This window comes from Eriocheir sinensis, chromosome 42, assembly GCF_024679095.1.
Source record: "Eriocheir sinensis breed Jianghai 21 chromosome 42, ASM2467909v1, whole genome shotgun sequence".
Taxonomy (NCBI): Eukaryota; Metazoa; Arthropoda; class Malacostraca; order Decapoda; family Varunidae; genus Eriocheir; species Eriocheir sinensis.
In genome coordinates, this window is record NC_066550.1 from 4603950 (window position 1) to 4619982 (window position 16033).

At 41.0% G+C, this 16033-nt stretch overlaps 1 protein-coding gene across 4 annotated transcripts in view; it reads left to right on the plus strand.

Moving 5' to 3' along the window:
* LOC127009841 (uncharacterized) overlaps positions 1-16033 on the plus strand; it is a 138329-nt gene that overhangs the window by 64104 nt on the left and 58192 nt on the right. For all 4 annotated transcript variants that reach the window (XM_050883206.1, XM_050883205.1, XM_050883207.1 and 1 more), the window contains 2 exons: positions 221-339; positions 10561-10674. In XM_050883206.1, the coding sequence (XP_050739163.1) occupies positions 221-339; positions 10561-10674 (233 nt within the window). The remainder of the gene's footprint in view (positions 1-220; positions 340-10560; positions 10675-16033) is intronic.

The window sequence follows — 16033 nt, forward strand, 5'->3', positions numbered from 1 at the left end:
TATTGCTAGACACAGGGCCCCACTGTAGATACATTCCCTAACTGAACAAAATATAGCCTGAGAAGGAGCTGACTTTTACACAACTATTATAATATCTAGTGCTGTTATGATAATGATTGATTATTTACTTCTACTATTAGTTGTTTTATGTTTCATTTTTTATTCAGTTACTATTTCAGCTTGTCAGAAATAAAGGCTACAAAGTACCCTTCTCCTACAGGACAGCAGCAGATTAACTGGGGTTCTCTGGATGGAGTTACTGACTGGACACTCGGGCCTCCTCGCGCACTCACTCATCAGATTACTGTGCCAGATGCTGATGTACCACCCAGCACAGCGGTAACACATTAATGGATATTTTAAAATTGCCTCATTATTTGATTTGTTGACTATGTAAAAGTCAAATTTCATTGTGCCAAGTTTAAGAGGTTGATTTTGCTTGAGTTCTCTTTCCTATCGAGTTAGATTTATTCTTCAGTTTAACTTGCCTCAGCCTTGGGGGTTTAACATGGAAACTACTTTGTTGTGGGGTTCGATTTATTCCTGAAGGAATTATATCACAATCTTAAGGCGATCATTTTTCTATACAATGAATTCATATTTCTGTAAGTATATTTTATTTATTTATCTTTTCTATTTTTTTTTTTTTATCTAAGACCAACTTTAGGGGTTTGACTTCTACAATGAGATTGCTTCTCAGTGGAGCATATCATTGGCTTGAGGGTTGACAGTTTGAGACAAATTTTTGATGGGGTTAGATTAATTACTCAATTGAACACAGTCATTGCCTTGAAGGGGATTAATTTTACATAGACCTACATGGCTATGTAGACCACACAGACCCAGTAGCACAGATTGGGTGGTCTGCCCTTAACCCTACAAACCCCGAGGGTGGCCACATCTGCCCACCCCTCAGGCATTTCTGTCAAAACGATACAATTTTTTTTATTATCAAGTGTAAAAGAAAAACAATCCTACAGATAAACGCAGAAAATACCCTAGATTAACATGTGATATCAATAAGAACCATATGAATCATCGTTATTTTGCTACACTTGAATATTTCGAGAAACTGACGCCAATCATTTTGAAACACAGTCGATAAATTATGGAAAGCGTTCAAACGACTGCCGACGGTCAGATGCACAATAATCTATATGATACGACGATACTATTACTGTTACAAATATATATACCTGTGTTGTATACTGCATGTTTTGCACTTTTTTGTTAATAATGCTTTAGCTGATACACTAAATAGACCAACAAACAAACTGGCTGTGGTAACCATAATGAAGGAAGCCTATAGGCAATATCCGCCGTTGGTAGCCTAGAATCTAGGTGCGTTCTAGCAAGGCCCTCTAGATTAGGCATTAGTTCTAGCGTGTGTTTTGTCAACAGGCGGCCGTTTGACACAAGCTTGTGATTGATGATTGATTGATAGTTTATTGTTGCAAGTAAACAACAATAGAGAAGGGAGGAACATGCAATCCCAACCCTAGTAATACATGGGGTGGTGCGTTCGTGTGTGCGTGTCGACGTGTGTCAACGGGCGCGAGTCTCTAGGGCCGGCAGCGGCGGCGGCTACACATGCTCGTTTTGAATGATGAATTATGGTACATACAATACTTTTTTTGGCATTACCATGAGGTGATAACTATGTCTCGTACATTATAACATTTGTTTATTTCTTTTACTTTGGCCAGACAATTCTTATAGCTAACAAAGAAAAAAACACGTCCTTGAGTGAGTGACGGTAACTCTGCTGGGTGGCCCGTCCCCACACTATGCCCCACTGACTTTTTCCCCTTCCTTTTGAACATTCTAATTGCCTCTGTTTTACCATCAAGGATAAAGAAATACTGGAAAAGAAGTAAGAACAGTTCAAGTGACGGAGAGGGGCGAAGAAAAGAAAGAATAGATGAAGTACTGGCCATTCTTCTTCCCCCCGCTTCCTCAAACCTTATGAATGACTGTCTCTTTGTTGTCGAGGAAGTGGCCTAATAGTGAAAACATAATGAAAACTAAGTCGCTACTCTACGGTTTCAGAGCTGGTTATCTTTCCGCTTTTTTTCTCCCCATAATGGAAACAGAAATTAAGATATATGATTAGTTAACTAGACAAATTATTGGTACGATTTTGATGGGGTGATTTTTTTTTCTTGAATGCCAAAACGAGGATATAGAAATGGAAATGTAAGTTGACTGATTGATTGTGTCTTATTCTCCGTCTTTCCTGCCCTGGTTATTTAAGTATTTATTTATTATCACGATGTAACGAATCGTTCGTCTAAGGGTATTTGCAATGTCTGTAGTGTAATATTTGTGATTCTTATCTCCGTATAAAAGCTCTCGCTGTCCCCGCTGCGCTGCGCCGCGCCGCCCCAGCAATGGATAAAATTGTTTCCGGTCAACCTATTTCCACCCCCTTGAGGTATCAGAAACTTACTAATAAATAAAAAAAAAAGGTAATGCAAAGGCTCTCCACCATGGATGTGTCCGTGTGTAAGTGTGTCATACTCAAGTGGCAGAAATTCTCTCTCTCTCTCTCTCTCTCTCTCTCTCTCTCTCTCTCTCTCTCTCTCTCTCTCTCTCTCTCTCTCTCTCTCTCTCTCTCTCTCTCTCTCTCTCTCTCTCTCTCTCTCTCTCTCTCATCATCATCATCATCATCGCTGTCTACTTTGTGCTGATTTTTCCTGAATAATAAAATCAACAGCGAAGTAGCTACATACATGATGCGTGTGATTACACACATGCTACCCAGATCTTCATTCAACCCTAACTTCAGTGACTGGTCAAGAGGAGCACCAGGGGGCAGCATGGGCCAAGCAAGTCATTTATCACAGCAGTCACTATAAATAAAATTTGCCTGCACCAGCTTACGAGTGCTATTGGCAGCACAAAGAAACAAACAAACAAAAAAAAGTAATGTCAAGATGATTGTTACAGTCTCATCGGTCAGGTCACTGAAACTTTAGGAGATGAGATTGAATGCTTATCAGAAGCAGATACTTACAGATACTTACAGAAGACCTCCTGGAAGAGGCTTACGCCTGTGACTCCAGATCTACGTTAACAACTTGTGGCAGTGTGTGGTGGATGATTTGAGCCTTGTAATTATATTTCAAATCTTGGTTAGCCCAGAATTTATCGAGTCTGGATTCAAACTGAATCACTGTTGTTGCCGTCACTACCCACTCAGGCAGTTGATTCCAATTATTCACTACTCTACTTGGGAAAGCATACTTCCTTACATCCAACCGTGATCTTGACTTAAACAGTTTCAATGAATTTCCCCTACTCCTGCTTTCTTCTCTAAGTTTCAATATTCCTCTGGTACATGAATCATCATATTTCCCAGTGAGTATCTTATAGGCCTCAATTAGATCTCCCCTTGCTCTTCTATATGCCAGTGTGGGCAGTCTCAGCTTCCTCAGTCTCTCTTTATAGGAAAGTCCCTTGAGTTCAGGCACCATCCTAGTAGCCCTTCGCTGAACGTTTTCCACAATTTCAATGTCTTTCACCAAGTAAGGACTCCATACTTGGTTGGCGTATTCAATGTGTGGTCTTACCAGTGCCTTAAACAAGGATTTAAATATTTCAGAATCCAATGAAACAAAAGTTCTTCTAATTATTCCCACTAAATTATTGGCTTTATTTACTTTTTCTACTAGATGGTCAGCACAACTTAGTTTATTGTTTATAATGACACCCACATCTTTCTCTGTAGTAATCCTCATTAACTGTTTCTCCATGTGATATCCTTGATCTTCAACAGATGTTCTTCCTATTCTCATGTATTTGCATTTGTCTGGATGAAATCTTAATAACCATTTTTCACTCCATGAATATAAGTCTAACACATCTTGCTGCAACTTCCGACAGTCATCTTCTTCTTTAATGCATCTAAAGATCTTAGTATCATCCGCATACATATATACTTCACTATCATTTGATATTTTATCAGGGAGATCATTTATGAATATTACAAACAGCAATGGCCCGAGAACAGACCCCTGCGGCACTCCACTTATCACTGGCTTCCAACTTGACATTTCCCCCTTCACCACCACTCTTTGTTTTCTCTGTGTTAGAAAAGCTGTAATCCATTCCTGGTACTCTTTTCCAATTCCATAACTCTTAATTTTACTTATAAGCCTTTTATGTGCCACTCTATCAAATGCCTTCATAAAATCGCAATATATTACATCAATTGCATAACCATCATCAATAGTTTCAGTCCACTTGTCCATAACTTTTATGAGTTGGAGCACCGTTGACCGTCCCGGGATAAATCCATATTGTTTTTCACTAAACAAATTATATGATCTCATGTGCGTCATTATCTCCTCCCTTATTATAGTCTCAAAAATCTTACATATGACACTTGTCAAGCTGACTGGTCTATAGTTTTCTGGGATACACTTGGCACCCTTTTTATATATGGGAGTAATATGTGCAATGAGCCAATCCTGAGGGAGTTCCTTGTGTGTAAAGGAGTATTGATAAAGTATTTCTAAGGGCACTAATAGTTGTTCCATAGCCTCCTTTATGATTCTAGGGTGTATCCCATCAGGTCCAGGTGATTTATGCTTTTTTAGATTTTCAATGATCTTTTTAATTTTTACTTTAGTAATTTCTAGATGAGTCAAGGTTGGTATACTCTTCACTTCACAGTCTGGCACTTTGCCTTTTGGCTCTTCCACAAAGACTTTTGAAAATTGTTCTGCTAAAATTTCAACTTTCTCCGATTCATTTTCAGTTTTACCATCTTCAGCAATGCCCTTTTGTAAGTCAGGAATCCTGGGTTTACTTTTTACCTTACTCTGGACATATTTCCAAAATACTTTGGGATTCTCTTTTACGTTTTTAGCTATTTCTTTTTCCTTAACCTTCACAGCATTTCGTGTTTCTTTTCTGATTTGATTCTTCAGTCTCCTGTACTCTTTCTCGGTCTCCATATACATTGTCCTGCTGAATGCATTCAAATTCCCTTTTAAAGATTTCATTCTCATCCATAACCTCTGTTTTCTTTTTATCTTAGACCACAATTTCTTGTTCATTTGTAAATTTTCATTTGTCCTCTTCCTGTATTGCTTAAAATTCCCTATCCTTCTTGTAGGCACACTCTTTTCTATTGCAACATGTAACTTTGACTTGAATTTACTCCACATTTCTTCTATATTAGTAGCATCAGATAAGTATTCCTTCCAGTCTATCTCCAGTTCCCTTCTCAACAACTCATAATCGACTTTTTCATACAAATAAATTGTCTTCTTTTCTTGAGCCAGAGTCTCCTCCATGTCACACACAGCGTGAATCACGGCATGGTCACTTCTCCCCAAAGGATTCCCAATCATAACTTCTTCCACAATTGACTCTTCATTAGTGAAGAACATGTCCAGAGTGTTACCCATATGTTCTCCTCTCATCCTGGTAACATCCTTCACATGTTGCATCAAAAAGCAATCACGCACCTTCTCCATGAATGTAGTTCCAAAATCATTTATTCCAGTGTTTTCCCAATTTATTTGTGGCAAATTAAAATCCCCAGTTATAATCTTATAAGTTGCTTTCATCTCATTCATCTCTTGAAACAGGTCTAGAAGCAAATGATTGTTTCTCTCCAGGCTGTTTGGACTCCTGTATATTAATGTTAAAATTATCTTTTCTCCTTGAAGCACAATTTCCAAACAGCAATATTCACAAAAATTTGAGACTAAATCAACCTTGTTATATGTGATACCATTTTTCACATATATCAGTAGACCTCTGCCAACATTACCAAAGATATTAGTTTCCTCTATCTCATATCCATCAATATTATATTCTACTATATTTCTCTTGTATCTAAAATACTTTGGTTTAACTTCAGATAAAGCAATCACACTTGGTTTTTCACTCATGGTATCCAGTAATAACTTCAATTCCAAAATCTTATCACAAGTATATACATCCACATTTGTAAACATAACAATAAACTTACTATTTACATTTTTTACACCACCAACCCCTAGTGTACCAACATTATCTTCTACACTGGCTGTGACCCTTGCTCCTCCACCTTGACAACTCTTCTGTTCCAGGGTGGACCTCTGACCACATGCTTCCCCTTCCCTGTCTCCGTTAAGTTTTTTGCTTTTTCCAACAAGTCCTGATCCAATTGTCTTTCCCTCCTGGTTAAGTCATAGGCCACTCTAAAGTTCTTCAAGTTGTCATCCTTGGCCAATTCTTTAACGTTTCTAAATAAATCATTTCTCACTTCTGGATCAGTCAACACAGTTAGGACGGGCCTTCCTCTGCCTTCCTTCTTTTTCCCGAGCCTTACCACTCTTGCCATCTTCTCTTCATGAATCCCACATGCATTCAAAATTTGTTTCATAATCTGTCTGTCATGTTTAATTCTTTCCTGAAACATACTTGAGTCACACTCTGGAACATTGTATACCACAATGTTATTTTCCCTCTTCTTCTTATCATTTAGTTCCTCAAATACTGTATTCATATCCATTTCTTTCTGTATTCCCTGAGACACCTGATGTTCCCCATATGTCCTCTCTCCTTCCTTCATCTCTTTTTTGGTTGACTCCTTCAAGTCTGATAAATTCATTTCAACTCTTTCCATCCGTGAACTCAAATCTTGCATACTCTCCTTGTCTGTCATTACCCTGGCCTCCAGAACCCCCACCCTACCAGTAACATTATCAAGAACTTCTTTATCCACTTTGACTGCTTCACGTATCTCCTGAACCTCAACCTGGATTATCTCCTGTTTCTCAATTAAATCTGCTTGTGTCTTCTCCAGCTTTTCTATATATGATTTTAGTTTGGCACATCCTTTCTTGCAGGAAATACAATGCCAAGTAAATTGAGATCCAGCCTCTTCTTCCACCATAAACTTATAAACATCTGGTGGTATTTTTTCACACTTAGCATGGTACCATGTCTCGCATATATCACATAAAATTGCCATATCCTTTTCTCTTACCATTTTACTGCATCTCCCACACACATCCCCTGTACTTTCCTTCCTTTCCTCTTCAGATATTTCTGTTGTTGTTCTGCCTGCAGGTTTCCTCTCAGTCCCACCATCCATTCGTTTATTCTCCATGTTTCTCTTTGTTTACCACTCAGATTACAATTTTAAAGACCTTATTTCAAGAGCTCACGGACGGCACGTCCACTACACACCACGCCACACCAAGGTGAGCACTTGGCTGGGCACACTGAGCAGTGCAATACCACGGTAATTGTTGCAGCCCTGTTGGTCCCCTTTCCCCCTCTCCAGTTAAGGACAGCTTGATTCTTACCATCACAACTTTCGCGCATTACTACCACAAGTTTCGCACTGCTTTGACATGTACGGGTCATATCTACCTACTGTCGGCATCATGCATGCTGTTTTAAAAGGCGGTGTCCAACCATTGGGGCTATGGGCAACCGCGGTTGCCTGTATGCCCAACCAGGAGCGAGATGTTGGTTGTCGGTATGAATGGCAAACGGTTGTGAGTACAAGCATGGGTATGTGGGTACCGAACGGCTGCATGTAAACAAACAGACGACGGCAGTGGCTGAGGAGTGAGGAGCAGTGGAAGATGGCCCACCAAGAGACTCGTAAAATGGACTGGCAGAGCTGCTTTGCTTACTACTTGATTAACAAGATAAGAGAACACCCCATTCTGGGGAGCCACAGTCCAAAAAACTTTTTCTCAAGTCTGAAAATTGTAGATCTCCTGGTGTTGTTTTCCTCTTCTTCTTCTTCTTCTTTTGACCTGTAATGCATGGCAGTGACGGTGAAAAGTAATAGTGAAAAATAGCAAAAGGGCATAGAAAACCAAAATCAGGGAAAGAAAAGAACGGAAAAAACAACTAAGTTCAGGGTGAAGTGTATAAGTGTGCAGTGTTAAGGGGCGCTTTCACAGTCACTTTGTTTGTTTTGATCATTACCAGTGGTGGCGATCGCCACTCACCGTTGCCAGATTGTCGTACTTGGAGCATAGTATTTACCGGTTTCTGACGCCTAACTTTTGCCAAGAAACATCAGAATCTAACTCTTTTAACGATAACTATAAATGAGTTTCGTTATTGGAGCCTAGAAGACAGTTTAGGGTTAAGATGTCGGGAAATATAATCGGCTGAGTACGACAATCTGTTGCCGCTTAGTATTTCACATGAAACTAGCCGATGGGGTGGTGGTGGCTGCAGATGAAGCGAGAGATGTTGAGGGTAATTGGTAAATGCGGGGCTAGGCTAACCCGGCAGCCGCCACTACCCTAGCGGCCAGTTTCGTGTGGAAATGCTATAGCAGTGATCACCGCCATTGGTAACAATCAAAACAAACAAAATGACTGTGAAAGCGGCCCTAAGTGCATGTTGCGAAGTATAAAAGTGTGGAGGAGAACCTAAGAAGCGATACAAGGCATTAAAGGTAAAAAAAAAGAAGGTCCACACTGGCCGGTGTTGCGATAAATATCTCCCTGATGAAATTAGTCATTCTGCTGTCCACCACGAATGCACGCTGTGGATTGTAAGGCAGCTGCCTTCAACTGCGGCTTAAAAGTGACCTGTTCTCACTTCCAATTTTCTGCCTAATTTCAAGGTACGTATTTTGAGATAACAAGGGAGTAAAGTCAAAAAAATTGTGATAACAAGGGAGTAAAGTTGGAAAAAAAAAGTCATTATTTTCCACGGGTCGGAACCAATAAGCGCTTTTACATGGATTTCAATACCTCGAGTTTCGCGATCCTTGAGTTTAGCGCTATACCTTCAGAATGAAGCAAGCGTGAAACTTGAGAAGGTAATTTACTTTGTAATTGCTTATTTTAACTGATTTACATTCAAATATGATAAAAATCAAAATAATCCTAAATAATAAAGCCCAAAAAGACCTCGAAAAAACAAAAAGTTCTCAAAACTGATTTTAATTTTTTTTTTTTTTTTTTTTTTTTTTACGTTGTTGCCTATTGCGCCGATAGGCATCTTCCCGGTGGGGCCTGATGGTCGGCCCAGCCCGTTCTGGCGCAGGCGAGTGTTTATAGTGGCGCCATCTATAGTGGGTCAATAAAGAAAAAAAGTTTTTCCAATTCTTTGACAGGCAACCTTTTACTGGCGACAAGAGTCAAAGTTGAAACAAACATCCATATAAGGCAAGAGGGTGCACACAAGATGGTCCTGCCCAAGCTCTAATAACTGTTTCTCATTTACAAACACTGCCCCCACCCATGCAACAACTTGGCAGGGTGCCTGGCTAATGCTGCCATCTTGGCATAACTTTTAAGCTCCATTATGTAATGTTGCACAATGCTGCCTGGCTAATGGGTTCACTGAATGCAGGACAGGTTTTCCCTGTCGCTTCTGCACTTTTTGGGGAGTTTGGGGCCACTTTTAGGGTGAATTCCACAGAAAATGCTACCCAGGAGTCGGCAGCCCTGATCTGCACCATGTCTTTATTACATGAAATTTACAATGCACAAACTCACCCGGAGCCACAGTCTTCTCATAAACAGAGAGGTACCTGTTCTGCTAAACCTTGTATCTGCGAATCTTGATCCCACAAAACTGCATTTCTGAACATAAATTAGTTGATTGAAGAATGCAACTATACCCTCCTGCAAAGACAGCAATCCTTGTAAAATTTGACTTTAATATGGCCTTCAAAATCTTTAAAAAAGTATAAATTATACAGTCATATATACAGTTTTGTAAAAAACTTAACCATGAAAACTTCACCTTTGTTTTGTATTCGTATGTTTATTTTTATTTTTTATTTTTTATTTATTTAATTTTTCTACATCAAGGGACACGGCTCAAGGGCAACAAAAAGAGTACTAAAAAAAGCCCGCTGCTCGCCGCTCCCATAATAGATAATGGTAAAGAGTAGCCAAAAGGAGGTCAATTTCGGGTGGAGAGGTGTCTTAATACACTCTTCTTGAAAGAGGTCAAGTCATAGGCAGGAGGAAATACAGATGAAGGAAGACTGTTCCAGAGTTTACCAGTGAAGGGGATGAAAGAATGAAGATGCTGTTTAACTCTTGCATAAGGGGTTTGGACAGTATAGGGATGAGCATGACTAGAAAGTCATGTGCAGCGGGGCTGTGGGAGGGGGGGAGGCATGCAGTTAGCAAGTTCAGAAGAGCAGGCAGCATGAAAATATTGATAGAAGATAGAAAGAGATGCAATATGGCGGCGGAATTTAAGAGGTGGAAGACTGTCAGTAAGAGGAGGAGAGCTGATGAGACGAAGAGCCTTAAACTCCACTCTGTCCAGGTGAGCTGTGTGAGTGGAGCCCCCCCACACGTGAGATGCATACTCCATACGAGGGCGGACAAGGCCCCTATAAATTGAAAGCATCTGTGCGGGGGAGAAGAATTAGCGGAGACAATACAAAACGCCCAACCTCAAGGAAGCTGATTTTGTGAGAGAGGAGATGTGAAGTTTCCAGTTGAGAATTTGAGCTAAGGATAGACCGAGGATATTTAGTGTTGAAGAAGGTGACAGCTGAGTGTTGTTGAAGATTCGTGTATTAATTGTTTCTCTATGAATGGACACGGTGCTTTGCAGGTTGTGGCTGAGCTGGAACGGCTGCGAGGGCTAGAAGGTTCCTTTGAGGGGCCCACACTGGTTGATTGGGAGGAGGAGCTTAGCAGAGAGGGTTCACCTAAACTTGCTGAAGAGGTAAGGGCATTACTTTATAAATGTCCTGTTTTCAGAAGGAAGCTTTGTCACCATTGTCATCATCATTGTCATTACATTTTTTTTCAGTGTTGTGGAGTTTTAGTTCTGACTGTGACTAGATAAATTTTTGCCCCATCCAACTTTGATTTCTTCACACATAGATTTTACTTATTTCAAGTTGTTGTTTATTTAGATAAAATAGAGAAAAATTTTGATTGTTTGAAGTGTAACGTCTTTTTTTCCAAGGCAACGCTACATTCCTTCTGACGGCCACTGATTAGATGGTAATGTGGTAGCGGGGTGGTCGTCTGGCTATTTCCGAGCGGTTGTCAATGATGTTGAGACAAGCCTCAGGACAAGTGAACACTCGTTCTGGGCTGTGATGGTTACCTTTAGTGCGGTAATGATGGGAGGTGGGTGGATTCCCGTGTGAACCACTCTGAGACAGTGTTTAGTTAAGGGGGGAGTGGTGATAATTCACTAACGTGTGTGTGGGGGTGTGTTCAGTAATGCCCAAATGGCAGGTTGACAGGCTTGAAATTATAGAACTTACAGTAACTTAATAACTTTTCTTGTGTATGAATATAGTTACAGCCTCTGGGCGGTTAGCGGAGTGACATTTTAAATGAATACATACATTAATGAATATTATTGAACCTAACTAACTATCTATCAGGGAGATTGGGGAACATTTGAGTGCTTATCTGTGTTGAAGACCCTTGAAGTGGTGACTGGTGCAGGATGGAGGAAGGCGAGTGAGGTGCCAGCGGGGAGGTGTAGGCTGCCAGGGCCGGTAACTGTAGCACCGTTGTTGACGAGGCGTGGTTGAAGAGGCCGTGGTTGTGTTGTTTAAGAGCTGAGGTGTGGTTGAAGAAGCCGTGGAGGTGGTTATGACGGCAAGGCTGATTAAGGTGTTGTTGAAGAGGCTGCTTTTGCCCTCCTTTGTTTCGCCTCGCCTTGCTGTGTTTTGCTCCGCCTTGCCTTGCTGTGCTCTGCTGTGCCTTGCCTCGCCTTTGCCGTGCTTGTGGTGGTGTTCACAGGGCTGTGATGGACGGTCATGCCAACCTCTCAACGTGCGTCCTCACGGCTCGTCGGTCTACCTCCTTCTCTCTCACTCTGCCTCCGTCTCTCAGAGTTTCTGTCTCCTCCCTGGCAGCCCTCCTTGCTTCCTGCTGCTCGTCTCCTCACTGCCCCGTGCTTCTCCCTGCCTTGCCTTCTCGCCTTTGCTCCTCACTAAGCTCCTCCCCCTTCTTCACGTGACTCCCTCTCTGCATTACAACTTGATAATCTATCGCTGGCTAACTAATAATCATTCTAGGGTTCGAGATTGGAGATGAGGATTTCAGACACGTCTTTCATCCATTCACACCCTCATTCACGCCAATAATAAATAATCATTCACTCACTTGCATTCCATACTCGTTCACTCATTACACATTTGGACCGTTACAGAAGCAAGTATCCATACGAGACACATGCACATGCATGCATGCTCACACACGAGGGAGACTCCTGCAATTGGCAATGGAACATGTGCTGACGCAATGGATTAAGGAACATACTAGATTCGGGAAAGAAGGAGAGGCATTTAGATTAGACCTGGTTTTTAGCAAGGAACCAGAAGTAATAGAAAATATTAAAATAGACTGCCCAGTAGCTAAAAGTGACCATGCGATTGTGGAATTTGAAGTAAAAGAAAAGAGAAGGATTGACCGAAAAGAGTATCATAAAATAGGGAGAAGAAACTACTCTAAGGCAGACTGTTAATATGAGAACTTTTTTTGATAATGCAAATTGGATTGGGCTGTACAAAGCCCATGAGTACGCAAGACAAGTGGGAGGAGTTTTTAAAGCTGTACAAAGAAGCCAAGAATAGATATGTCCCAAAGGTATCCAAAAAGGATGTTGGTAAAAAGGATTGGTTTAACAAAAGATGCGAGGCGGCCAGAAAAAGAAAGGAGGAAGCCTGGAAGGGATGGAGGAGACGAGGAAGAATCAACGCGTAGAACAATTTCAAACAAGCAAGGAATGAATATACAAAGATTAGAAGAGAAGAAAAATGGAAATATGGAAAAGATATAATCGACAAATGCAAAGACCAACCTAAATTATTTTATGGACATGTGAATGGCAAATTAAAGAATAGAGAAACAATCGATAAACTGAAAATGGATGGAACTACATATGAAGACCCAGCAGAGATGGCAGAAGTGATGAACAACAGCTTTCACAAAGTTTTCACAAAGGAAAACGAATTCGTACAACCACCGGGCCAGGAAAGAGGAAGGGTTATGCAGGGAATACAGTTAATGGTGCAGGATGTCAAGGAAAGCTTGAATAAGCTGGATGTAAGAAAGGCGACAGGGCCGGATGAAGTATCAGGGTGGATCCTGAAAGAATGTAGTGAGCAACTTGCAGAGAAACTGCACTCCATAATGAGCGCCTCCCTGAGTGAAGGAAGGGTACCACAAGATTGGAAGAGAGCAAACATAGTACCAATATATAAAGGAGGAAAGAGAGAGGACCCATTAAATTACAGACCGGTATCACTCACTAGTGTGGTTGCAAAGATATGTGAGAGGCAAGTCAAAAACAGGTGGTCGGATTTTTTAGAAAGGGAAAAAATTATCTCGGATTGCCAGTTTAGATTCAGGAGAGGGAGATCTTGTGTCACCAACTTGTTATGTTATTACTCAAGGGTGACAGATTTAATACAAGAGAGAGAAGGCTGGGGGATGGAGTGTACCTGGATTTGAAAAAGGCATTTGACAAAGTACCGCACAGAAGACTAATTTGGAAAATTAAAAATAGGGGTGGAGTGGGTGATGGACTTATTAAGTGGCTGGAGGACTTCCTAACTAATAGGGAAATGAGGACAATAATCAAGGACAAGGTTTCCAACTGGTGCCCAGTGAGGAGTGGGGTCCCACAAGGTTCAGTGCTGGCACCAATAATGTTTGCTGTTTATATAAATGATATGGTGGACGGAGTGACCAGCTATGTGAGTTTGTTTGCAGATGATGCAAAGCTATTGAGATGAGTCAATGATGTGAAAGACTGTGAGGCATTGCAGAGGGACCTGGACAAAATATGGGAGTGGAGTGGTACATGGCAGATGGAACTCAGCCTTGGGAAATGTAAAAAAATAAAGTTTGGTAGGAGTGGTAGAAGATGTGAATATGATCATAAGATGGGAAGTAAGATAATATGCAGAGGAGTGGAAGAAAAAGATTTGGGAGTGACTATCTCAGAGAACATGTCACCGGACAAACACATCAACAGGATAACGGGACAAACTATAAATTTGCTGAGGAACATAAGGACGGCATTTGTGTATTTGGACTAAGAGATGATGAAGAAAATAATAGTTACAATGATAAGGCCAAGGTTGGAGTATGCAGCAGTGGTCTGGTCTCCTTACGAAAAGAACATAAGAAAGCTGGAAAGAGTACAGAGAGCGGCAACTAAGATGGTACTGGAACTTAGGGATCAGATTTATGAGGGGAGACTCAGTAGCATGGGGCTCACAACCCTGGAGAGAAGAAGAGAAAGAGGAGACCTGATAGTGGTGTACAGGGTGGCGAGCGGGGTAGAGAATCTGGACAGAGAGGACCTGTGTGTGTGGAGCGAGAGAGAAACGAGAGGACATGGAAAGAAGTTGAGGGCGACCACGTGTAGGCGAGATGTGAAAAAGTTTAGCTTCCCAAACAGAAGCATTGAGCTATGGAATGGACTGGAGGAGGAGGTGGTTTGTGCAAGAAACATTCATGATTTTAAGGAAAAGTTGGAAAAGAGAGGATATGGAGACGGGACAGCGCGAGCACTCTTTTCCCGTTGGTCACAACTAGGTGAATACAACTAGGTAAATATACACGCATACCCATACGCATGCGCACACACACGCAAACACATAAATAAATCATAAATGGTAAGATTAAGCCAAGAGAAACAATTGAAAGACTGAGACATAAATAAATCATAAATGGTAAGATTAAACCAAGAGAAACAGTTGAAAGACTGAGCGATGGGAATGTGACAATTAATGATCCTCAAGACATGGCTGAGTTACTAAACAAAAAGTTCCAGCAAGTTTTTACTAATGAATCAATATTTAATGAGCCACAAGAAAACAAGATAAATGTTCATATGGAAGAAGTTACAGTAAACAAAGAGGAGATATATGAATTGTTGGGGGAGCTGGAAGAGAGGAAAGCTGTAGGACCAGATGGAGTCTCTGGGTATATATTGAAAGAATGCAGAAATGAGCTGGTTAGACTGATATATGACATCATTAAATGCTCAATAACAACTGGTACAGTGCCTAAGGAGTGGCAGAGGGCCGAAGTGGTCCCCATATACAAAAGTGGAAAGAAGGAAGAACCCCTGAACTACAGACCCGTATCATTGACCAGTGTAGTAAAATATGTGAGAAAGTGATAAAGAAACAATGGACACAATTTCTAGAGGAGCAAAATTTAATCACAAGTAAAAAGTATGGATTTAGGAAAGGGCGCCCATGTGTGGCAAACTTACTGAGCTTTTTTTTTGCTCAAGAGTGACAGATAAAATACAGGAAAGGGACGGATGGGTTGACTGCGCCTACCTAGACCTTTTTTTTTTTTTTTTTTTACATGCTGTGCCCCCGACTTGGTCCGGCAGGCTGACGACTGCTTCCTCGGGTTGATGGGTGTGGGGCCTGACAGCAGGCCCAGGGTGTTTTGTGGCCACCGGTGACAATGAAAATCCAATGGTGGTGAGATTCATGCCAGCAACACTCATGGTCATTCATCACGCGATATGCTCTTAATCGCAGCACTTGACCACCGCCTACCCAATAAAGAAGGCGTTCGACAAAGTTTCACATAGAAGACTGCTATGGAAACTAGAAAATAAAGGAGGATTGAAAGGGGAAACGAAGAACTGGATGGAAAGCTACCTAAGGGGAAGAGAGATGAGAACAGCGGTTAAGAACAAAATCGGAATGGAGAACTGTAGAGAGTGAAGTGCCTCAGGGATCGGTATTGGCACCAATACTTTTCCTAGTAAATAATAATGACATGCCAGAGGGAGTAAATAGTTATATGAGCCTGTTAGCTGATGATGCGAAGCTGCTAAGACATATAAGAAACAGTAAAGACTGCAGAATTCTGCAAGAAGACCTAAACAAGATTTGGAAGTGGAGTATGGAATGGGAGATGAAATTCAATGTGAAGAAATGTCATGTTATGAAAAAAAAAAAAAGAAGACCAAATGACACATATAAATGGGAGGGTGAAAAACATTAAGAAAACAACAGAGAGAGAGATCTGGGAGTAATAATAAAAGATAACAAAACAGCCAGAGAGTCAGTGTAAATCGG